Source organism: Cydia pomonella, chromosome 2, assembly GCF_033807575.1.
Source record: "Cydia pomonella isolate Wapato2018A chromosome 2, ilCydPomo1, whole genome shotgun sequence".
In the NCBI taxonomy this organism is placed as follows: Eukaryota; Metazoa; Arthropoda; class Insecta; order Lepidoptera; family Tortricidae; genus Cydia; species Cydia pomonella.
The window spans coordinates 8,236,871-8,263,641 of NC_084704.1; the positions used below are offsets into that span (position 1 = coordinate 8,236,871).

General features: G+C 35.9%; 2 protein-coding genes across 2 annotated transcripts; one reads left to right on the plus strand and one right to left on the minus strand.

The window, feature by feature from the left end:
- The first annotated feature begins 71 nt into the window (after positions 1-71).
- LOC133532985 (mediator of RNA polymerase II transcription subunit 29) lies at positions 72-12,423 on the plus strand. Its single transcript, XM_061871892.1, has 6 exons — positions 72-402; positions 3,304-3,365; positions 6,377-6,461; positions 9,925-10,020; positions 11,783-11,926; positions 12,233-12,423. The coding sequence occupies exons 1-5, from the start codon at positions 175-177 to the stop codon at positions 11,900-11,902; spliced, it is 591 nt and encodes a 196-aa protein (XP_061727876.1). The 5' UTR covers positions 72-174; the 3' UTR covers positions 11,903-11,926; positions 12,233-12,423.
- Positions 12,049-26,771, minus strand: LOC133532995 (uncharacterized). Its single transcript, XM_061871902.1, has 8 exons — positions 26,392-26,771; positions 24,260-24,315; positions 23,706-23,840; positions 23,178-23,316; positions 22,125-22,183; positions 21,735-21,869; positions 19,855-19,991; positions 12,049-12,672 (listed from the first exon to the last, which is right to left on the minus strand). The coding sequence occupies exons 1-7, from the start codon at positions 26,474-26,476 to the stop codon at positions 19,860-19,862; spliced, it is 741 nt and encodes a 246-aa protein (XP_061727886.1). The 5' UTR covers positions 26,477-26,771; the 3' UTR covers positions 12,049-12,672; positions 19,855-19,859.

Here is a 26,771-nt window from a genome sequence, read left to right on the forward strand (position 1 = left end):
CAATATGTTTCTTTAAAAAACAAAACGCCAAAACCGTGCGGACACAAAACGTCCAAAACGAAGTCAATGTCATCTGTCAAGTTGTCGAAATATTATTATTTTATTTGTAAATCAGTGCGCGGTATTTAGAAGGGTTCTTAATTTGTTACTTAAATCCTCTTATAAATCAACAGTATGAATCAAATGAACTTGCATGTTCCTTTAAACCCAGTGGGAGCGGCTCCTAACGTCGGAGTCGGTGTTGGTATGCCAATGCCAGTAGCTGGTGCTATCATGCAGCAACCTTCCCCTCAACATCCTCAGCAAATGCAGCCAGCTATGGCACAGCCGCCTCAGCAAGATAAAATGGACAATATTTCTAAAGTCAAAACGCTCATGAGCTCTCTACGCGAGTCTATACCTGTAAGTAAACTTAAGTAACTTCACTTTTTATCTGCTCCGTAATACTTTTATCTGCTTCCTTTTCCATATAGCTGGCATTTACTTATGTATATATTATATATGTACTTATATATGATATTTTATTTTATTTGTATGATATATTTCGTTTTGCGTTTATTCTGTACTAGACTTCTTTTATTGCATCTAAAACACCTACTGACATGACATAAATTTATTTGATTCCACTACCTAGGTTGTCTGGAAGACATCGCTTTTTAGCGATAAGGCCGCCTGTTGTTTACCTCTTCTTAATGTGCTGTATTATTTGTATTGTTTCTGTATTGAGGTATGCAATAAAGAGTTTGTATTGTATTGTATAAATTTCAAATACAGTGGAATGAGTACCTTGGCATCAACAGTGGGCTTCTAAACCCTAAAGCAAATTAACTAAAATGGAGTCACAGTATAACCCTTTCCTAGAAAGCTTGTAATTAACTCTAAAATATGTAATGAATTATTTTGAAATGTGTTTCACCAAATTCATTGTTTGATTTCAAACAGAAGTCTTTAAGTTCTGTGAATATAAAAACTAATTATTAATACAAGCCTTTTTGCGAATTATACTTAATCACAACAAGAGCTTGATGATGATGATGTGCTGGAAACTGCATGCAAGTTGTTAAAAGGACTTTCAAACTTTCACATAAAATACTTCAATTATAGTTTATTAAGAAATAAAATGTTTAATTTGTATTACAATATAACTATAAAAATACAATGGTATTTTTTACATACTCTTATTTAGCTTTTTACTTTTGTATAGTATATTTCTATATATATATCCTTCGAATCTTGTAACCAAATATTGAATCACTGAAATTAAATTTGGCATCCTTCCATATATCTGATAACAATGCAATAATATGCTAACATGGGGCTGATGAAGAGTATGCAGTCGGAAGCCAGCCAAAGGAAATCTTTGATGGAAAAACATAAACACACTAAGTTTAGTCTCATTAGATAGGAGAGAAAGTACAGTCTGCAATAAGAGAGTGTATCAAAAAAAATTATGTTTGAATTAAGAGTATAAAGGGTGTCCCAAGTAATTCTTAGAAAATCTTTAAATGCAGAATTATTGACTTTTAAAAATAACGTTAAGTCTTCTTTCAGCAAAATATCCTATCTACAATATTTAAGGTACTTTCCCTTGATGTCTCATAGTCTTGGGACGCCCTGAATATAGAGTTTAAACCTGTTATTTATGGGTGGTGGATATTTGTGTAAAGAGATGGTATAAATCTTACATTTTTATGAATAAAGATACAGTAGTCGTTCAGTAATCGGCACCCGTTTTTTTTGCCCCTTTGCCTGAACACGGATTAGTGGATTTATATGGGAAATAAACACATGGCACTACCGACTCCTGCCGGATTACTGAGTGCCTACTGTACATTTACACACTATTCACATTTCCTTTTATCAAAAATCAATTAATGGATGTCTTGTCTAGGGATTGCAAACCAGATTAATTTTCAATCCGGCTGGATCCAGTTTGGTATAGGGATATTAAAGTTAATCAAATGACATATTTTTCTAGTTTTTTGCGTAATACGTATTCCTAAATTTCTATAATTGGATGTTAATAAATAACTTCTTAACAATAAAAAGAACTTAGTAGTAAAAAGTGTTACAATCTCAATATCACTTTAAAAACAAAATATTAAATCGGTCCTTTAATATATTTAACTATTCAGAAGTGCTCAAATTTTCGTTTACAATTATAAATTTTATTAGTTTCCAAAGCCCGATGATGGGATTTGTGGTAGGAACGGGAACTACTTGAAAGAACAAGTTTTCGTAACTGTTCTTTGATTGAATTCTTTGTAACTTTGACATCCATTCTAGTAAGAAAAGAAGATATTAAAGAAGATAAGAAAAGTATACTGGTAAAATTATAGGAAACAGAACACGACACGAAACGATTACACGACACGAACGATGCGAAAAATAATAGTGTAGGATTGAAAACCATCGCGGAAAGGGACTACCTAAGAAAAGTTACATGGATCAAATAAGGAATTGGCTAGACGTAGAGTAGCATGGACCAGGAGATGAAGGAAGTTACATAAGATTGGATGAAATTGTAAAGACTAAAGATTCTCTTTTAATTTGAATAGAATAGAATCAATATTTTATCATACATATAATCGGAGTAAAGTAAAGATTCACATATATTTAATATGATCCCAACTCTATTCGGTTAAATACCGCCGACTTAATCCTGCTCATTTGTTTCCTTTTAATCTTCTATCACATTAACCTTCTCTTTAGCATAAATTACAAATGCTATCTATGGCATCTCCAGCCACTACAGTATTTATGTAATCGTTATATCGTGCCACCAACATGAAAGAAGAAGAAATCTCTTCTGTTCCCAGTCATCACCATAATAAATATATTTTTATCTTTCTAAATTTAAACTTTTTCATTCGTTTTTTCTTCTGTTCAACTTCATACCGTTCATCCGTTGACTTTTCCTCGTCTAAAACGCACAGCGCGTGCTGTATTTAGGCGTTTTTTTTATTTTACGGGTGATTTTTACCGGATCCGGTAGCTCCTGAAAAGTGCCGGATCCGGCCGGATTACCGGATCCGCCGGAACGGATTGCAATCCCTAGTCTTGTCCAAGCTTGACTATGCAAATAATTGAACACAAGAAGGGATTGACAGCCTGCCTGTTTCCGGTCGTACATATAATTGGCAAAACTACAGATATCCGCATCAACTTAGAACCAGTTTCAATCAGTTCCTAATCTCAAGTAATTCAATTAACTTGACCAACAGACGCAACACCAACTGATAAGATGTTCTGCATTAATAATTATCATTATCACTTATGTAATTAATTTTTATTATCTTTCAGATGACTCTCAAATCAGCAGCACAAATTTTGCATCAGAACCACAATATTGATTCCAATTCACAGTAAGTTATGATTATGTTGTTATATTTAGAATGTTTAATAGCAGCCAGACTGAAAACTAAGTGTCTGTGACAGGCATGACAACCAAAGAGTAAAGTAAGTATATAAGATAAAGAGAGCCCTCTTGAAGCATCTTTTGAAAACTTATTTCAAAGCGCTATCTCTGATTTGCATCCGAATCTAACTATGTATGTGTGCATGCACATCTACATATTATGCATCAATATGTGTACTTTCGTCCTACATAATATTAAGTCTACTTGTGCGCTATACAAGTCAATATTTTGTTTGATTTCTTGTAACTTATAACAGTTATTTGTTTATAAGATAACAAACAAAATATTGACATGTAAACCACCCATGTAGACCTAATATTATGTAGAAAAGGTTTTAAAAGAATGGAATTGAAATATTAAAATAAAAACTTATTTTATAGTAAAGCAAGTATGTTTATTGTTTTCAATTTTGTATACAAGATAGTAATAGACTAGGTGTAAGTACTTGCATCTTCTGATTCTCTTTGGAATTGTTCTTCTTTTTACTTTTGTTCAGCTTTGTGTACAAAACTGCATTAGCCTCGTCTTCTGTGACTTGTGTCTCAGTCTGACTTAGAACTCTCTCATGTGCGCATAACTAACTTGCCTAGTTCACAATTGAGCGTTTCTTCTTTGACCTTAACATCCAACTGCACATTAGGAGAATTCGCGGTTACTTTGCCTGGCTTTGTGGCTCCGTAAACAGTTCGCTTCAGATATTCTTTAAAATAAATATATGAGTAATGAATAATGATGTCGTGATTCGGGTCCTTCTTGTAGCTGATGAATTTCAAGCATAAGTCGAATGTCTTGTCTACGCACGTAACTCCATAGAAGCACTGCACTCTAGTTTGTCTTACTTACTGAAATCAAATCGCACAAATCTTTGCAGAGTGTCATCGCCCATCAGACATGTTTGTCATAAAGACAATTTAGATTACGCTTTTAATTTTCAAAATTTTATAGCCTTTTGATCGCTAGTTGCAATGAGCGCCAAGGATGGTATTTTCTTCTTACCTTCGAGAATACCTAAAACTCCCGCCATTGCCTTGAGTACTATTAAAATTTTAAACCTCCCGGTTTTATAACATTGGGACTATTGGAATTCTTTCCCTATTTGAATTTTATTCACGTTTAATGCTTCTTCAAATTTTACTCTGCTCTGTTCTGCAAATAATAAATTCATAATATCAATCATACAGAGCCTTGAGCATCGCCGTCGAGTCGCTATCGGTGTTCTATCGGATACATATCGGGGAGTGCGCACAGGAACTGCACGACCTGATCCCCTCTTCGCCTTTCCATAATCGAATGCACCCGTTCGTGGTAAACGTTCCATTTGTTCGCACGAAACGGTTTGCCTCCTCTTTTTTGGTACGGATGGCTAAAGAATGGAATGCGCTCCCGCCATCTGTATTCCCTGATAAATATGACCTCGGTCTCTTTAAAGCAAGAGTGAATAGGCTACTACTGAACCGGTGAGCTCCATCTTAGGCCCTGTCTTCACTTTCCATCAGGTTTGACTAGAGCCAATCGCCGATCAGTTTTTAAAAAATGAAAAAAAATTAAAAAAATATTTATTCAGCTAAAGATATTACAGTCAAAGTTGATAAGCATTGGTAACCGCACTAGGCATGCCTGTATCGCGGTGACCAATAACATAGTGTGCTATAACCAAATATGCTTCAGCCGGTTGACAGGTAAAAAAGTTTGGCACTTGTTATTTTGTCTACAACCAAGTACTTACATACATTTAAACATTAAAACTAAACTAATAACAATACAAATAAAAATTGAAAGCAAAGAGATAATTAAAGGTAGGGTAGGTAAGGAAAATAAAATAAATAAAATATATCTGTTCATATTTTCTTTTTGACAATAAACAACATTTGCTAGGGAACAGCATTATGAATAAAGATAAGTCTTGACATACGAGGTATATGCAACCTTCTTAATATTGTATTAAATTCTAAAATTAAATTGTGCCAATTTTATAGTGACATCTGGTGACATAGTTTGCATAATTGGAAGTCAACTTTACGCAAAAGTAGGTGTCTCGATCCAATTAATTGAAATCGCCTCGATTTTTACTAATGATAACTACATTTCTATGTTGCGCCCTCCTGCATGAAAATCTCAAAGAACTGTTAATTAGTAAACCTTATTGCAATCATTTTTACCAATGGCAGTAGTCACTTTTTAAGAGTGTTGATGTTATACATTATACATCTATAGTCAAAAATGGAAACTTCTCATCCGACATTAGTAAGTAAGTGCGGCGCGTCATTGAACCTTGTCACAATGCACGAAGGTTGATATTGGGCTGTAGCCGCGCGCGTCAGTCTTTGGCGGGCAAAGGGTTAAAATAAATACAAGTAGATATGAGAGCCAGGTATAAAAAAAATCAGAGGGCCAGAATTGCAGCAAAATTTCGCTTTTTATAATTTCAGGGTTATATACAAATTATTTCGAAGGACCGGCGGCGGGCCGGATCAAATCCTTTCGCAGGCCGGAGCCGGTCCGTGGGCCCACCACCGGCCTAACAGTTTCATAATATTTAACAGAATGTCAATGTCGAACAACGAATGTGACCCATGCCAAGGATAAGAATATTTATTTTTGCGGTAAACATTACCAGGTACATAGGTGTGGTCAAAATGGCTGATGATTGTTAAATTGAACAGATGTTTATAAATAACGCCGTTAGTAGGTATTTTGTTTTGGAGTAGTTATCCTTTTAACTTGATAACGGTTATGCTCATGCCAATCAACAACTTTATCGGAAGAAAATATAAATACGTGGTTATAACATGCAAAGGTGATTGAAGGTTACTTTCTTACACCTATAAATATTCTATGTATGAAGTACAAACAAGTGTAGGTCATATCAAAAGAAAATATGAGAAAATGTTCATCTCGGCGAAGAGACGGCCTCGTAAGTATCTCCATGATAATCTGTGTGTGTTTTTTTTTTTCAGGAAAGGTATAGACGCTCCAGTGCCGCGATTTGATAAGAATTTGGAAGAATTCTTTAGCCTTTGTGATCAAATGGAGCTACATTTGGTGAGTTGTAATAAAGTGACCAAAGGTCCCCAATGTTTGACAGCGGAAAGTCACGAATCATATTGTCCCTCCCTAACGCAAGACATGTTCGCTTCCTAGACTATCCCCTGATCTTTACTCCCTTTTGCGAAGTATAGTTTTTCACAATCCGCGTGCTCCTAACGACTATCCTAGAATAAACAAGTAGTAAGTAAAGGCGCGATCTAAAATTTTAACTAAATTTATCACTTTTATTTAAATTTATTACTCAAAAGAAGTTACACAGCCTAATATTGATACATAATTTTCGCCAAACTGCATGACAGATTGTTAGCGAACAGTAGCACTCGACATTCTTCCTTATTATCTTCTGTGTAAGGTACTAACAGCAACACACTTATTCGACTAGCTGGTAGGCGTTATCTCATTGCAATAAGGTTTATGAGGTGGTCAGAGAACTGTGACTTCGTTAAAATATTTGAATCGTGAAACATACTTATGTCTCGGACTAACCTATATTTTTTTTATTAAAAACACCGGTTCAGTAGTAGCCTATTCACTCTTGCTTTAAAGATACCGAGGTCATATTTATCAGGGAATACAGATGGCGGGAGCGCATTCCATTCTTTAGCCTTTATATACTTAGTTGGGTCATAAGTTCTGTCAAAAAGGTTTAGACTGATAAAAAAGCTTAAGAAAAGATCCTTAAAGTAAAGAAAAAATAAGTAAAGTTAAGATCCCTTATTATTCATATATATGGGTTGAAAGCTTATTTAATGCTGAATTACTTACATTATACTTAATTTGCTGTCTCAGTTTTGCACAATTCTATGTAATAGTCAGAAAAATATTATAAAAAAACATGCAAAAAATACGCGACCTGTTGGAGGTGATTTAAATACTAGTTTTAAATACTCAGCAACAAAATGCTGGAATAACTTACCGCCACCTATCAAAAACTTAAATACAATTAGTACTTTTAAATTAAAACTCAAACAACAACTTCTAGAATTTCAAAGCACGCTACCACCTGGTACTAGAGTACAACCGTCGTATCTGTAGTGGCCGAAATCGTTCTTATGCGCCGTTCAACTTTGTTAATCTCGGTACCTACTAAAAATCTGGATGTAAAAGGTCCCCAATGTCATAACCAAAGTTAAGAACTGTGAGGCTAATTTTCCGATTAAACCCTCACCCGCACGTTTGAGACATCCTTTGCGTTGGAAGGTTAACTGAATTATTACGCGAAAACGTTACCTAGGTTCAAATGCCGTACCACTGTCTTAACAGATCTGGTAATCGAACCTATATTGCATTTTGCTCTATTTTGCTAGTACAAACCCATTAGTCCAAATAAGTATATCCTTGGAACACAAAACATAATACTTAGCAAGCACCTCTTCTTTTTCTACTGATTCATGTAATTACATCTACGTGCCTATTGATTTGATTAGTGATCTCATACAGTACAATTTTGGACCTTATATTCTCATAATACAGTCTATTTCCTTTTCTTAACTTTTGTTCGCTAGCATCCTATTGAAATGGGAAAGTGGCACATACATTAGGTAGGCTACAATGTTTCCATATATCGTCCAATAATTAACTTATTGACCCGGGCGCTTTTGCTATATATGCATTATCTCCGATGTCTTTACGTGACTCCTTATCAGTTGTAAACATTTGAATGTTTTCTAATGCAAATCGTGATGTGATGTTATCGGATATTTCCGCAGGACATAAAAGGGCAGGACGTCATGGTCATACCATGCGTAACGGTCCGTTGCCAGGTCAATAGGTCCTAACATTCTAATTCATACCTGCTCACAGTGCTTATAAGTATAGGAAAGATTTGTATGAATCATGAACTACACTGATCCACTTGCAATTCACAACATAAATAATAGTTGTGAAAAGATTTAAAAAGTTACTGTAAGTGTAAGTACCTACAGTACCTACTAAAGGGTGTACCGAAAAAAAAACTGTTAACTTCAAATGAATAAAACTGATGCGATTGAGAATAAACTAAGGTTTTTAGAATATCTACAATAAAAAGCGACTTTTAATTTAGGTATATGTCAGTTTTTTTATTTATATTTTTTTCTGCAGGAGTGATAGGCAGCTTCTTCCTAGCGCATTCAGTGGCAGCTTTTACGGGACCCGTTTTTCATATTTGCCTGCATCAGCCGGTCACCTGCTGGCATTGTTAATGTTTTTTGGCTGTTTTATTTTTCTCTTTTAATACACTTTTGATTTGAGCCCAATAATGGTTGAGAGAACGGCACTGCAGGATGTTTGGAGCTCTTACTCTTTTCTATGTCAACTACCAAATGCGATTTTTATACGAAAGAAATTGTATGATTTTCGACCAGGCCTAGGATTAAGTAACACACATTTTCTGTAACTTTTGTTATCCTAACCTTCGTACGAAGAACTGAATTGACATTCATCGTAGTTATTTGCACTTTAGCCGCATATCTACCACAGTTTTTACGATAATTACGACAGGTATGCTTCGTTTTCGCAAATTCTACAAGCAATCTTTGAGATGGGCCCAGGCCCTCACTTGTTACTAGAGACCTGCCGCTTCGAGACCTCTGTTCAAGAGACAACATACTAAATTAGTTATTTATTATGAAATGCACGAAACTTCGAGGTAATTTTAAGTGTTTCGAAATCAGGCATGTAGGATGTTGCAAATTTTCTTACTTTTTGGAAAAGCCCAATTTTCAGTGATCTCTTCTATTTACCGGTGTAAAGTCGAACAGCGTTAATCCAGAATTATTTATATTGCAATATATAATATAATAATAAGACTTTTTATCGCGGTAAGAATGCAGTAGTCATCATGCTTAGAAACAAAATTACAGGTGCTTGAAATTTACAGTTTTTTTTCGGTACAGGCCTTACTTATAATAGTTGTGTCAAAAGGAAATGTTACTTAATATTCTGGACTATTCCTTTGAGCATCGCAACACTGTTATCTGACCTTCTATTTTTGCAATGACGATTTCGAATCGTCAATTTAAATTATGGCCGATGATATTGATATATACTTATTTATTAGAATATTCTAAATAATGTAGGTACTTAATATTAGTTACCTATGCCAAACATGTAATAACACGAATAACATAAAAAAGATACCTATAAGATTTGACATTAGGTAGGTCTATATGCATCATTAGACCATGACATTTAATGGGTCTCACTTTTGATAACGTCACTTAAATCGGCGGACATATATTTCAAAGTTGACATAATTAATTCACAAAAGGATAAAGCTATGTTACCTACTATTGCTTTCAGTTAAACAGTCATCCTTGATGAATTGCATGGTAATAACGATTTAATTAAGTTATGAGATTGTTCAATGCCTCCAACCTACAATTCGTTATAGGTATCAACATCAACTAATTCTGAAATGTAAAAGATATCAATGTTGACATTTGTTGATGGATTAAATCATAAATTTTGCCCTCAGCGTACTGCGATAACGTGCATTGAGCAGCAGCAGTCGGCGGCGCACTACCTGCCGTCGCCCGTGCACCCCGTGCGCCTCGACTCTGGGCCCAGCGCGGTGAGTGATGCACACTGTTACTACCGACATAGCGCACATGGCGGGGCGGATCGCGGCTTTTAGAGTTTCCCTTTGGTTATTAGGTGCATTCTTTTGTCGCACATTATGCCTGTAAGCTGTCTCCATTTATTTCAACCAGCGGCGGTATCATAGTTCCATTTCTATCACTTGTCACGATGCCTGTCACTTTCGCGCCTACACACTTGTTAGAGTCTGTACGGAAAGAGAAGAGTCGTGGAATGTATGGGGCCCAATACATTCCACGACTCTTCTGTTTCTGAACAAACTATAGAACGTGACAGGCATGGTGACAAATGATAAAGAGCCGACCATCTTAGCCCTACAGATGTAGTACGATGGATCACGTCGCTGTCGATTTTGCCATCGTTGCTAATTAGGTATTGAACTGAGGTATTTAAATTGCTTTACGGTTGGGATAGCTGTGTCATTAATCAGGAACTTGTACCATGGAATATGTAAGACTTGTGCTCGGTTTTCTTGCTGCTAATTCTGAGACCATTCTCTTCCACTGACTTCATACAGGGATTAAAGTGAGATTGAAGATCCACAACATTGTCAGATATTAGCACGACGAGGATATTCCAGGGTACGATTTTTTGGCAGTCTCTCGGTAAAAAGTACATGACAACGTAAATCACCAGTGGAAGGACCCTTGATGTACTCCGACCTCGCAAATTGCAAAACTATCACTAAAAATAGTACCGGCTGCGCTGCCATGTAGTGCTCGGTAACTTTTGACTTTTGAGTTCTTAGAGCATTGAGCCATGTTGTTTTTCATTTGTCTAATGCCGTTTTTAATTCAGTTATGCAGTTATGCCGTAAACTGGCATAGACTTCTCATTCTTTTGGTGGGACACATTCAGTAAACGCTGATAATATTCCACCCCAAATAGCGCTGATATGAGCATCTTCTGTTAATAATTTACGGTTTTTGTCTTTGATGTTTTACTCTTCTGCGGTCCTTTGAATTAGTATATCTACTTCTGGCGATTTTATAGATGTCTACCTAAGATTCTACAATTTCCAACAGTTCGTAAAGATTACGGTCAGATTCACACTTAGCAATGGCTACTTGTCGTTTAGCTATTTTATTATTAGCTTCCTTGTATAGATATATGTTTTTCAGCACTGACTTTACAGAAGGGTTCAAATTCATTCCACGTATATTTTGCGGCGCAATATTACTATCTTCAGTGTTACATACTTCACAAAATCAACGCGGCTACTCACTCAACTATTTCGTCTCTTAGATTACAATATTACTTAAACAGGAGCAGAAAGGTCTTAACCTTGGCAGACCTCGCGATAACTTGGATAGGAAAAAGTTGTATAACAAACTTTTTTTAATCTGCCTTGTTTGTTATTGTAGTATTGTTTACGCATGTCTTTGTTTATTGATATCCAGCTCTTTCTAGAAATAAAAATTAAACGTCAAAATAATTTATCCTGTGTAGTAGTTATGTAATAGGTCCTAGATATCGATAGTGTTTAGTATTATGGACAAATGAAGTACCTATCGGAAACTTGCTTGTGTAGTGTAAGGCCTATTTGTTTTACTATTTAAATATATTAAATACCTCTTATATGTATAAGTAGTTAGGTAACTTATAATAGCTTAGATAATATGGTTCCTAATACCCATTATGTACTTATGTTCCGATACCTTTGGTCTACCTATTGCCCTCGTGGGACCTATTTGATAAACGTTCTGTTAATTAATAATGATCTATTTCTATTCCAGGAGAGCACACTAAGCTACCCCCAATACCTGAACACGGTGCGGTTGCAGATCTCGTACGCAAAGGACATCCACGACACGCTGGTTGCCGCCGCGCAGACCGAGTGGCTCAAGAAGAACTAGCTTTATACCCGCCCCTACTAGCAAGTAAGATATCTCTTATTATAAGACTATTATTAAACATTTTTACAGAATACGACTTTTATCAATTACCATATGATTACCATTCACTAGTTTGGATCGCCAAGATACGGAAACTAAAGCACCAAAAATGTAAAAAAAACTTTATTTCAAGGAAAAAAAATTGATAATGCTTAATATATTTACATCTGGGTACATAATACGAAATCTAATGCAAATTACAAATTACATAAGCTTTTCTATAATATCCATCTAATTCTTACCGATCACAAATCAATTGCACGATTAATTTATTCTTGATATTTTTTTCAGACATGTTTTTGAGATCATTTTGAACAAGTAAGCCCATAAAACATTTGGACAGGTATAGACCTCCAAAATATATAAATCACATTCATAAAAACCACGATAGATACATTCGTCGACTACATATCATCTCCTTGCCTATCATTCTATACAATAAACATAAAACACACATTAGAGTCAAATACCAAACAATCAAACCGAGCTTTTATTTCTTAGAAGTAAACAGATAGATGGATCATTTCGAGAATAGTCGTAAATGTCACATTTATCTTCACAAGGACCAGCCTGGGCTCTCTTCGGACATCGCAGCTTAATTTAAACACTTTTCAAATCTTATTCATTTAAAATATCACAATAGGAATGAAAATTAAAATACTATCAGTCTTTTGTTCTTGAAGACGCTATTGCAGGAACATCAGTTTCACTAATCCAGCAATTTGAAGTACCTGTAACAAAAAAGGTAGCCTTAATGCTCAGTATTTCTTTGCAAAAATATGACTTTTTTAGCAATACAGTCGGATACAGTGCACTATGACATCCGTCTACTAGTGCTCGAAACAGTCGTGTGTTCAACTGCAGTAGCGATTCAGTAATCTGACCTCGAACCTATAAAATACTGTGTTCGGTAGTTCAAAGTGCTCATGTAGGTTCTATTTAAGGGCAAAAGCTACATATATGTATTGCATAGCGTTGACACATTAGAGCGCACCCAGCGACAGCCGCGGGGGGCGACACTCGAAGGGACATAAATCCTGCTTATCATTCAAGAGAATATGTTTGCGTTTCTGTGACCCTAGATAAACTTATTATTATGACATAAATAACGCTGGCGGTCCGCCCGCTGTGGAATAATACGGGCTCATTCATATGATGGATGGTCGGACAAACAACTGTTTGTAGCCGTACTAGAAATATCTTGATGAGTCTAGTAGTAGTGTCGAATTAAATTCATACGAGACGAATGTTTCATCAACGTTCATTTCAGATGTCAATCTAGAGGCACTGACCGATTGCCATCCAATAAATAGGATTCAAGTATTACAGAAATAGTACGTAACGTACTTAATTTACTTCATTGACAAAATAAGCTCTACTTGATTTAAAAATGTTCAAAAAGATCCTTTAAGTATATTTTCGGTACAGTTTTTTTTTCTGAGACAGTTTGTTCTTTGTGACAATGATAGTAACTAGGTAGGAATTCTACACGACCTTAAGAGCCCATCAACGTGCTCACTAGCGCCACTGGAAAATAATTGTGACTATTTAAATTTAACGATAGATATTTTAAAAAGGGGGCCGCTACGTATTGTATTTTGTATTTAAGTACCTTTACTACTAGTACCTACTAGTAGTACCTTTAGTACTAGTTTTTATGTTGCTGGATTCGTCGATCTATGACCTCAAAATAAAAACGGCCGTTTTAACTTTGGACGCCTAGATTGACCAATCCAGCAACGTAAAAACTATTATGATGTATTCAAAAGCTACATAAATACACAATACAGTACGTAGCGGGCCCCTTTTCTTTCTATCGTTAAATTTAAATAATCACAATTATTTAGCAGTGGCGCTAGTGAGCACGTTGATGGGCTCTTAACTATGGATATGTGGAATTAAAAGGAGTGAAATCTCTTATGGTAGAACTGTTGCAAAAGTGTCCAACAGTCAGCTATAAATAATAGTTCCAAATCTCTCCAGAGTAGCGCTAGTATAGCTAGAACCTAGGCGTTATTGACGGAGTGAAGTGCGCTGTCTATGATTTGTTTTTTTTTTAAGTATTCTAGGTATTGTAGCGCCACCTATTTAAGGTTTTTTGATGACACTTTTCGGTACAGGGCGATTTCATTCCTTACCTACAACCTTCCATAACCTTAACACTACCTACTTGTCATTGGGACACGTTACAAAGTAGTCCAAAAATCAAATAGGTTAGCTGTAAGGAGTGGTCCTGAAAAAAAGTAGCAGCTGAACTTTATCTAAGTCCGACTAATTTAAAATAATAATCACTATCTAGTTTCTACTTTTGATATAAATGAAGTAATGACAGAATAGGTGCATGAGTAAAATCAAATCACCGAGTCATGATTATATGTCATTTAAAAAAGTTTCCCCTTGTAATTAATTCTGACATCTGAACAAAACACTGCAAAATCCCTTCTGTAGTCGATGAGTTTCAGTTGCTAAATATTGAAATACATTTCGAGCTAAAGTAGGCAAGGGTCACCGAATCAACAGAAATACTTTAAGTGTTGAATGAAAGCAAGAATTAAGAGTGAGTGGTTTCGGAACCAAAAAGGCAAATAAATCTAAAACTCCCGAATGGCAAATCGTATCACGTCTTCTAGTGAAAACTCGTATTTAAGAGAGAATAGGGTTGTTTCCATCTACAAATCTTAGGGCAGAATTGTATCCCAATAAATTCTTTCGGATTATAAGAACATGTTAAACTTTTAGGGGACCTGTAATGACCATATTTTTGTAAATATTGAATTTAAAATATCTTTTGGCACACGTCACGTGACCAAACTTGAAACGTCTTTGAAGATTCTGATGACGTCACAACTCCCGGATTGACACTGTTGACAGTTAGGCGATAAACAACAAATGACAAATGTCAGTTGACAGTTTGTATCTTCTACGTGTATATGTAGTTATGTGTCAAACGGTAAACTGTGACGTCACACAATTTACAAAGAGCGTTTTGGGCATATGTCAAAATATATTTTGTTAATTTATCATATTTAAAGCCGTTTTTAGTACAAAAATTGAATTTTAGGGCAACTTTTAGTTAATATAGAACGTAATACAAGTGTTTCAAAAAATTGAAAACAACCCTATTATAGCACGTACTCGTCGTTCATACAAAACGAGAAAAAAAATTCCAATTCTAAATATTTTCCATTCTCTATGTTTTTTAGTATGTTATTGACACAATGAAAAACAAGGTTTATTAGGCTTTCCTTTTTTCAAAGAGAAGCATGGTATTCAAAACTGGCATCAATTAGCCTAAAAAGCAAAACAGTCCGACACAGATTATTTCATTACCATTTAGATCTTAAAATTTCGTTTCATCTGGTTAAGTTTTGGAGGAGGAAACAGTCGAATAAACGTAGTTTTTTGAGATTTTTAGGCAGGATTTTTTGCCCCATCTAGCGTTGTCCTTATCGCACTTGTCTTAGGAGCCGCTTCCGTTAGCAAGACGGATATATTCACCTAAAATATTTAAATCTCAGCTCCCGTATCCTCTTAAGAACAATTTGTAAGATTTTAGTGGAAAATCAAAACAATCATTTAATTCTTAACGTGAGCTCCCTTCATGATTGTAATATCTTATATGTTTGCAATAAAGATTCATAAAACAGTTGTTGTAATAACCTTGTACATAATTATATTACCTACTACTATTTTTCCGGACCACTCTTTATCAACATGAATGTCCTAAAATAGCCATATTATCAATTATTATTTTTAATCATTGTTCCTTTTCTCGGCACCACACGAAGTGTTTATTTTACTAAGTACAAAAGCTTACGACCCAAGATAACCCATTATCATTGAGTTCTACAAAATTGCAAAAACAAATGCCCATCTCCTGCCTATTGCACTGCTAGAAATCGCCTATTAATTATAGATATACAGATGGATACCTCATAATATTCAATAGTCATAAAATGATATTACATTAGTGTTGTTCATTATTTTAATTTATGTAATGTGTTACGTGTTCATTTATCGCAAGCAACTCCCAGTGAATTAACTACAAATATTATAATTAAACTAAGCACATTAGTACGCCCGAAAGCGATTAAAGCGAATTACTATTTAGTAATGATTAATGATTTGTTAGTGGTCATCGACCCTTTGGTCTTGTTGTTTGTACTCGGTAGGCCAATATATCGCATTTGTGGAAACGTATATGTATTATAACTATACGATATATATTTATCATCAATAATATTTTTACTCTACTGGCACATGAATGTACTGATACAATCCGTCTACGCTAACTTTCCACCGATTTTGATAGGATAAAGTGTGGGCGTGTCATTATTAATGTTACATTTTCATATAAATTTGACGTTTTGATGACAGCTTGTTCCGAATCTATCTCCTCGGAACGGTTTATTTAATAATCATAGTTACTTTTATCATTATTTCATTAATGAACTATCGTGTAATGAATCATGTTATGTTTTCTCCTGCAGTTACAATAACAAAACCATAAATATCTCAGAATCGTTATTCATTGATAAAAAAAATATACTGAACCTTGTCAGTATCTGTTATTATATATTAATGATTTTAATGTTACTAAGGTGCAATTAACAATGACAGATTTAATTGATTTAAATGGTAATGTATTGTGACAATAATTGACTGATCAGATATTATTACCTACTCGAGATTAAGTATTGCCGACGACGCGACGGTCGGCTTTTGAAATTTTTGTCTGACGAGGCCTAATACAAAAATGAGTGGCCTCGAAATAAAAACAAACACGCGAACTAGGGAACTCTTCAAGTTATTGCAATACAAAACAAATACTACTTACTCTTTAATGCACACTCCAATACAATACAGAGTATTCTCCTCCTGCTTCATCCTACAGTTATTGAGTTGCTATACTCAGCAACTCAAGTAAAGGCAAACAACAACAAGTACTACTTAAGTAAGGTTTGCGAGAGCCCACATCCATTTTTTATCACAAACTAAAGACCGAAACACAAAGCCGCTAAACCTTCGAAAAAATAACGCCTAAGTTCGCCTTTGTACTGCCTATCCTGTGCTATATTCAGTCTTGTGTTTTGTACAATAAAGAATTTGTAACATAACGACCTTGCATTATCTACATCCAGCCTAACATTATACCATTCAGGACCTCATACGATGTAAAAATATATCATAAAAGACCACTAGTAATCAAACCAATATGAAATTGCAAATCATTTGAGACCCCTTTACATAAATATTTTTTGGATAAGAGCTATTATTCACTGCAGGAGTTTTTTGATGATACATCCCGAAATAAATATTAAAACTGTATTTTTAAATGTATTAATTTAATTTCCGCGTTTGCATTTGGAAGGTGTTTTATTCAATTTTAACTTTATAATTAATAGGGCTATTATTATTTTATTTAGTTTAGTTTATAGGTTTTACTTAAATGTCTGTGCAATGTACACCGTGTCCAATAAGTTCGAATACAGTTATGATCCTTAATGAAATAAATGTACGCGTAGTTTATGTTATGAAAATTATATTAAATGAAAGCCACATTTATATACAATATTTACAACAAATGTTTTGGAATTACTCCACCTTTAACTTTTTTTACAAGTTTCAAACGTTTCTCAAAAGAGTCACAAGCGGCACGCACCGCATCCATCGGCATATCGTCCCAAATTTGCACGATAACCTTTTTAAAATGGCTCAGGTTTGCGACTTTATAATTATTTAGCTTCGAGAGCATGTATGACCATACGAAATAATCTAGTACGTTTAAATCTGGAGAACTTGGTGGCCATCAGTGGCGGATCGTTCAAAGAACTCGATTCCCACCGGCTTGTCTAATTTCAGCCCGTTGAGTACTGTCACAATCGGTTCATGGAGAAAAGGAAAGCAAAATTAGCTCCGGGTTCCCTACGAATATTTGTGACGCGCCGCCACTGGTGGCCATTCATTTTTCGGCAAAAAATCGGTCAAATTAGCCTTGCACCAAGCTTGAACAGCGTTTGCCGTATGCGACGGAGCTCCGTCTTGTTGGAAAACATAATAATCGTCTCCAAACATATTTTTTAAATTTGGGGCAACATTTTTCTCCAAAACCTCCGATTTATAGTATGCCGCATTGATTTTAACGCCTTTATCAATAAAAACTAGAGGCAGTTTGCCCCTCTTACAAAGAGTACCCCAAACCATCACTGATGGTGAGCTCTGGAACCTAGGCACATTCTTTTCATACTCTGGAATGTCTTCTATCCGTGCTGCCCACAACCGGTCGTTCTGGGCGTTATGAGGCTGCTCTAACACAAAGAGTTTCTCGTCCGAGAAAACAAATTCGTCACCTGCGTGCCAAGAAAGTATGGTGCTACATCTTTCTACTCTCTTTTTCTTGGTTGCATCTGAAATGCCATGTACTTTTCGTTTTTTATAAGCATGACATCCAAGATCTTTTTTCAATATATTATGTACAGATCCCCTGGAAATTTTCAGATCAGCAGCTAATTTTCTAATAGAACGGTGTTTTTTCCGCCGAATTCGCTCTCTTACCACTTTTTCAGTTCTAGCTGAGCGGGGCCGACCGGATCTTTTCCTGTCCTCTGTAGAAGAGATCTCTTTATACCTTTTTATAGTAGTATAAACCAGATTCCGTTTAATTCCATGGGGTTGTAACGCCTTGAATATAGCACATGGCCTGTCGCCTTTAAGGAATTTTCTAATAATTTCTTCACGAACGTACTTCATCGTGTATTGAAGCCAAACTAAAAATACGTGACTTATGAAATTATAGTACTATGTTTATGTCAATATACTTTTTAAATTAAAATAAGAATTTTATAGCCAGCGATCCGTATGTCTATACAGCAAGTGCTAAAAGTTTGTATTCGAACTTATTGGACACGGTGTAGGTACTAGTTACTGTATAAGGTTAATGATGGTTACTTATATATAAGACTAAATTGTTGTGCCCTTACAGGGTCTGTATTACATGTGATATAATAGCAATAGAGATGTTTGAAGTAAGTAGTACTTCTTGTTAGTTGTATGTAGGTAATTGCAAAGTTAGGTACTTAAATAAGTTACTTCTGTGTATATCCTCCTAAGGCCCAGCCATACTAATGAAAATTCCAAAATTTGCCGCTGAAATTTGAACCTATAGTGCAGGGAATATAGTTGATTTTATTTTAATTCAAAACTGAACGAAACATCACAAATGCAACTCTGTTCCAATGAATATGATTTAATTTTCATGGAACTGTATAAGTCCTATAGGTAGGACCTTAGCGCTAACGAGGATATTCGTTTTCATTTATTGTTGAAATATGCAAAGGAGCTAAAAATGTTACCAAAATACATATTTCCTGTGTTGTAAGGGCATGATCAAAAACATCCCTATCCTAGTAATCGCTCTGTTTATCCATGTATAAGTACCGAGTTCTACCGAGTGCAGTTTCGTAAGGTCAAAGGGGCCAGGCCAGACACGGATATGACTGCGCCGCCATTTAAAGATCACTGAAATAAGTTTATTCGTATCTATCGCTTTTCGCTGGGGCTCACCACACTTGTCCCTCAACACGCAAACCCTATTCCAGGTGGTTACGTCCCCTGGGGGGTCGCGATGTTCGTATAGAGGGTCTAAGAGGGCTGGTAAAGCCTAAGTATCAAAGAAAGAGACACAAAGCTGATTATAAACAGCAGCAGGACAGGGGGTACCGAAAAAGTTTTCATGCCAAGGAGGATCTTGAAATATGTTCTAATGCTAAGGGGGGTCGCGTCATGAAAAGGGTTGTGTCAATCTGTATGACAAACCTTATGTATGGCCAACCTTAAACCAATTAGAAAAGATTGCGCAGCGCGTCACCGCCAAGTCGCAAGGTGTAACTAAATTTGAAGGATGAAGTACTTACTTGGTTCAGCCGAAGACCTGTTGCGCGGCGTACGTGATGTGCAGGAAGCCGTCGTCGCCGCGGAACTGTTCGTACGCCTGCGCCATGGTCATGCTGTGGCTGGCCAGCACGCGCTCGTTCACCAGCAGGTATAGGGCCTAAAGGAAACAATACTCCTGATATGGTAATTTGATCTTTGCATACCATAGGTCAATGTGATGGGTTATGTACTATACTTCGTTCTTCGTTCGTTTTTTTTTTGCATAGGAAGAAATTCGCAGAAATAAGCGTGTGGTGGAATCGGGCAGTTTTTGCGGTAAAGTTTTGAAGTAAATTATAAGTATTGACCATGCTATATTAGACAATTAAATTATCAGTACCTGGGCGACCGAGCTTTGCTCGGTTATAACTATTTATTGTAATATGGTGGTGTATAGGTGATAATCTTAACTAATTTTTTTTACTAAATTAAACTTGTCATAAAACAATAAAAATTAAAAAATTATATATAAACTTGAACATATAAAAAAAAAAGTTAGTCACCGGGCGAGATTCGAACCCGTAACACACGTTTAGCAGTCCGCGTCTTAACCCGCTGGACCAGACGGACAGTGGCCGGCAACACGAAATTAGCGACCATATTCTGCGTCGAAAGAAAAACGCATGAAAACTCGAAAACACGCGTTTTCCCAAACATAAGAATAATCTAGATAGATTGTTTACCCCCAAAAACCCCCATATACCAAATTTCAGCGAAATCGTTAGAGCCGTTTCCGAGATCACAGAAATATATATATATACAGGGTGATTCATCAGACGTGAGCAGGACTAAGCCTACACAATCAGTAAATGTTAATGAACCGTTCATCATCATATTTAAGTAAAACAATCTTGCTTTATTTCTGTTATTTAACTTTTTGGGAAGGACAAATTTGATAATCTACAATCATGGACACCCTACAACACTTAATTAAGAAAGATAAAACCTCTTTAACCGTTATGACAGCAGTTTAATTATAAAGAAAACAAAATGTCACACTTGAGTGAGATACGATTTTTCAAAAGTAACCAGACTCCGATGACATTCAATTTGTCACTTGTTATGGATAAAACAAAGAGGGTGACCATACATGGCGTAAATAAATTAAAACATTTTTTTTGAACAGTAAAAAATAAAAGAACGTTAATCTCACAAATACTGGTACGAAACAGTTGCTTATAACTTACTGAATGCTCAAGCTTGATCCTGCTCACGTCTCCTGAATCACCCTGTATATATATATATATATATATATACAAGAATTGCTCGTTTAAAGGTATAAGATTAACAATTAAAGAGTCTTATAAAAACTGCACACTTACTTCTGTGGAGTTCTTTCTTTAAAAAAACTAAGAATATGCGGAGTATAGTATTAGGAAACAAACACCTACACAATATGGGTAAAACAGACAGCCCCATGTGCAGAGCGTGCATGGAAGAAGAAGAAACAACAAAACATATTCTCCTAGACTGCAAACAGGTAGAAGTATACAGGAACAAATACCTAGGTAATCCGTGCACACTAGGAGAGGCAATTAGCAACCTGAAAGCTTTGCTGGGCTTCGTGGAGGAGCTGGGGTGGTTAGAGTAGCGCTACCTCGTTTCACGCAAAATAGGCACAATGGTTGTCGATTTGCGGAAAATGCCCAGAAGCACTAACTAACTAACTAACTATAGTATTAGGACTAACGCAAAATTGCAGCATTAAATTAAAACTACAGTCTGATGTATCTTCGAAAGAACTCATACATATTCCTTACTTTGACATGGTTCGAAAATCTATTGCATTTGGTACCAGTACTCATACAGATTTTGAACTCAGCGGGTCAATTTCATATATTTTCATATTTTCGTGACTTACTTGTGAATCCCGTAGTTTCATCTTGGTCCTAATTATAAAGAGGAACTGGGACATTGTGAGCTCTTGGGGTACTAGAAACTTCTTCCTCCCCAACGCTGGGACTTCTCTTTCCCGTACGTAACGTTCCACGTACAACTAGAATAAAACAATCTTTATTAGATTACGATTCTAATAAAATTTGTATTTTCAGTTCCCGAGCAAAGAAATGCCCAGTATTTTGTTGCAGGGCAAAATTAAGTTGTAGGCGATTTTGACCGATATGAAAACAGCATTTTAACCCGAGTAGGTACGCTTAACTTGAAGCAGACTGCATTTTTTCCGCCATACGAAGTTAATGAAAAAATCCTTTCGTTCTAGATTGAACAGTCAATTTATTAGCCTAGAACTCACCGGTACTTTGTTTGGGAATCTATGTCTTATCGCTTCCACTTCTTGTTTTCCTGTCATATCTGTAACAAATGCAAACATTTTACCATTCGTATACTTCCGTTGCCTGTTTACATTACTTGCTTGTCTTTAATGTTGGTACTTAGTCCTATTGCTTGGACATCATACAATAATTGATTGGCTGTCATGCCAGTTAATGAAACTTTAATTAGCTTTAATGATGGCTTCAGCATACTTGATGTCGCTTTTCCGACCTTCCAACATAAATAAATAGAGATAGGCGTGGCTAATGACAACAAAGCAAAGCTTTGCGCAATGAGAAGAGTAAACTTGTATGATTAGTAAACATACCCAAATATAGGCTCATGCAGCATCGCTCTGTTGATGATTATTGTACTAACCGTCCGGGTAGCCGAACACCTGCCTGGCGTACGTGATCGCCGTGCTGCTCGTAGGCCTGCGCCATAGTCGGACTCATGCTCAGCATAGATCTGGTGTTGATGATTGTACTAACCTTCCTGGTAGCCGAACACCTCCTGCAAAGGGTACGTGATGTTGAGGAATCCGTACTCGTCGCCGTGCTGCTCGAAGACCTGCGTCATAGTCAGGCTCATGCTCAGCATAGATCTGTTGTTGATTATTGTACTAACAGTCCTGGTAGCCGAACACCTCCTGCACAGGGTACGTGATGTACAGCAAGCCGTCCTCGTCGCCGTGCTGCTCGTAGGCCTGCGCCATAGTCAGACTCATGCTCAGCATATATCAGTTGTTGATATTGCACTAACCGTCCTGGTAGCCGAATACCTCCTGAGAGGCGTACGTGATGTAAAGGAAGCCGTCCTCGTCTCCGTGCTGCTCGTAGGCCTGCGCCATAGTCAGGCTCATGCTCAGCATAGATCTGTTGTTGATTATTGTACTAACAGTCCTGGTAGCCGAACACCTCCTGCACAGGGTACGTGATGTACAGCAAGCCGTCCTCGTCGCCGTGCTGCTCGTAGGCCTGCGCCATAGTCAGACTCATGCTCAGCATAGATCAGTTGTTGATATTGCACTAACCGTCCTGGTAGCCGAATACCTCCTGAGAGGCGTACGTGATGTAAAGGAAGCCGTCCTCGTCTCCGTGCTGCTCGTAGGCCTGCGCCATAGTCAGGCTCATGCTCAGCATAGATCTGTTGTTGATTATTAAGTACAGCGCCTGTTAAAAACAAAACTTGTTAAAGTAGCTACCTCATGATTAAGATTAAATATGTCTGATAGAAGATTAAACTTAACAGTCAAATAAAAAATAGGAACTGAAGTTACCAAACTTCAGTTCCTATTTTCGTTAATTTTGTTTTCGTTAAATTGTATGTACTTACACCAGTAAGTACATACAATTTAACGTCATTAGTTATAAAAGTCGAGCCCCTTTTATTCGTCAGCAGAACCTTGTATGACGCGTGAATACAGATCATTATCTATGGTTAAATTTACATTGTAACGATTTACTTATTCTCTCACTTGTAAACAAGTTTGTTTAACATTTTTTTGACGTACGGATATAGGGCACGGTCAAACTTCCATTGGTAAAAAGGCTTGACTTACTTGGTTTGGTTTTATTTTTATCCTGTTCCTAATTATAACTAGAAACTGTGACATTGTGATGTCTTCTGGCACTAGGAATTTTGACTTGTCCAATGTTGGCAAATTTCTTTCCTTCTGATACCTCTCCACTATAATCTGTCAAAGAAAATAACATTTTATTAGTCTTTTTTTGTTTACAAAGTATACATAATATAAATAATACTAATCTTGAAATACTAAAAAATATCCCCCTGCGGCATGGTGCCGTAATTACTAGCAGTATTTCCTCGGCGTATTGCAAGCGATGCAATTCTTTGAGCGAGGAAGCTGCCAGCTCTGTGGTCACCTCTACTAAACGTATGCTTTGGAAAGTTAGTTTTATTAATCGTTAGTTGCACATGAGGCTCACTATTTGTTTCAAAAATATTACGAGTACGACCAATTAAATCAACATCAAATAATTCAAATTTCGCAATTTTAATGACTACTTATACATTATAATGCAACAATAAGCTCAAGCCAATAAATAAAATACGATAATGACAAATGGAATTTGTAAAACTAGGACATCTTACCGGTATTTTAGTTGGAAATTTATTTTTGATCGCCATCACTTCTTCCTTTCTGGTGACTGTAACAAACAAATACAAATATTAAACAACGAATAAATCATATAGGTAGTTACCCTATCCACACATATGAAATTGTAGGAGGTAATTAAGTTACACTGATATTCAGTTTGAGAGTGAAACTCGTTAAAATCACTTTGATTCAATACGTTTTGACTTTTTCATTTTAACTTGCTCATTGATAGGGTGGCCTAACCATCTACAGTGCAAGGTGTGTACGCATAAAAAAACCGCAAATGGATGTACAGTTTAGCCATTTGGCACACGCATACTGGAGGTCAAAACTTTGACCCGCAGTTCCTAAAAAAAATTCCCTTAGGAGGGGAGTGCCGAGTCATTCTTTTTTTGTATGGGATTTTTTTTTGCAGAAACCTATCGTGTGTGGTATCGTATGAAAAAATAAATAAATGATATTATATTCATTTGATTTCTTGGAGTTAGATATGAGGATATCACGTATAATTTGTAGTATATTGTACAAAAAACAAATTAGCCATATCGTATCTGGAGGAGCCCAAACTCGGTATGTTTTGAAAATTATTTTTAATTAAAAAAATGGCTGAATTGTAATAATGTCGTACCTATATTTCTAGAATCGCCTCAGAAAGCCCTTTCATACGATACCACACACGATAGGTTTCTGAAAAAAAAAATCCCATTCAAAAAAGAATTACTCGGCACTCCCCTAGCTCCTACGGGAAGTTTTTTTAGAAACTGCGGGTCAAAAAATTTGTTTTGACCTCCAGTAAGCGTGTGCTAAATGGCTAAACTGTACATCGATTTGCGGTTTTTCTTTGAAATTGGGCTCGTACGGCTTCCACTACTAATGGCGATTACTCGTACCACTAATCACTATTATATGATATTAATTAGTATTAAGTAGGCATGGTAATAATAATAACATGACTTAACTGATCAGATCTGTGATTAGGTTTGTTATGACTGCTCGCGGTAGGTTGTTCCCATACCTAGGAGGATCTTTTTAATTCAACTCAAATCCGCCCGTTTGCCGTTATTTATTGCAATTTATTTTGGTGGTGTCACTGAGTTACAATTAAATATAGTCTACACTTCAGTGCCAGGCAGTCTTTATTACTATTTAATTAACTGTAAGTAGAGTTTTAAGGAACTCATGATAACAAAATGCAATCTCGCACGCAGTTGTAAATAAATTGAGTTCAATGCACCAGTTGTAGAGCGGCACATAACTGAATCCGAATTGTTTATATTTCGTGTTGAAAACAACATTTATATTATGATGCTTGGCCCATATTTTATACAATAATACCTATTGCCTTAAAAAAATGAATATTTGACCATCAAATTTTTTTGTTACCACGTAAATATATGAGGAATGTAGGTGGATGTCCTTTCACATTATAATGTTAGCTCTTACTTAAACTATTTTGTTTGAGTTTAAGTAATTAATTTGCCCTGTACCTAATACGTATAAATTGAGGAGTTAAGTTAATTGCTACAAGTGCAGCGAATGTGTTAAATTTGCATTGTTCAACTGTTTATCGTTATTTAGATCCAATTAAAGAACATTAACTAACGCTACAGCATCCATTATTCCTTTGACACGGCCTGGATTATCCGATAAATAACTGATAAAACGCAGATAAACTTAAGGTCTTTTGTATGTATTTGATTTGATATTATCTCATGAATGAATTGCAGTGAGGAGTTTGAGGGGTAGGTAGATACTTAATCAATCAGCAATAGGAAGATTTTAGCCCCAAAAGAAATTTGGTGGTGAAGACTTCCAACAGTTCTAATTACATGGATTTCGCTTGAAATTACTTGTTATTTTCATTAAATATAGCACCCTCATAATACGAGAAAGAAGGGATTATATGCAAATATCAATTTGTAAAAGCTAATATAACACTGTTATTCACCAAAAGAAAGAGAAGAAGTTTTACCTACATAGGGACATTTAACAAGAGAAATCTAGTTTTAATTGCACTTGCAATCAAGTATCTACGAATTAGTAAGTATTCACACATATTTACCGAAGTATATCGAACCGGGTTCTCGATTCTACATATTTGTCAAAAAGTTTAAGTGGCACTTACCAAACGGCTTTTTCGATTTGAAGCACTGTCTCACATTATGGTTCACATCGTGTTTAATTAATGTAGTTACAAAGTTCAGTTCCATTTCGAAAATATCTCGGCTACTAACGATTTCTGATGTGTATTCGTGCTATCTAATAGCTCCCGTCCGTGCACCCTCTTGTCACTGTGAAGCTCGACTGTATTAAAGTAAACAACATCTGGAACTTTTATCATTTAGCATTAGGTCGAGGGTTGTCATACTTCTCTAATCATATCACTACGTGCACTTGTTAGTACGTAAATGTATACAAATTTTAATTTTACTTTATAATTTATAGTGACCAAATGAAAGTTGTCAATTAAACTTATTATAAGTATATTCTAATATGTGGGTAGGT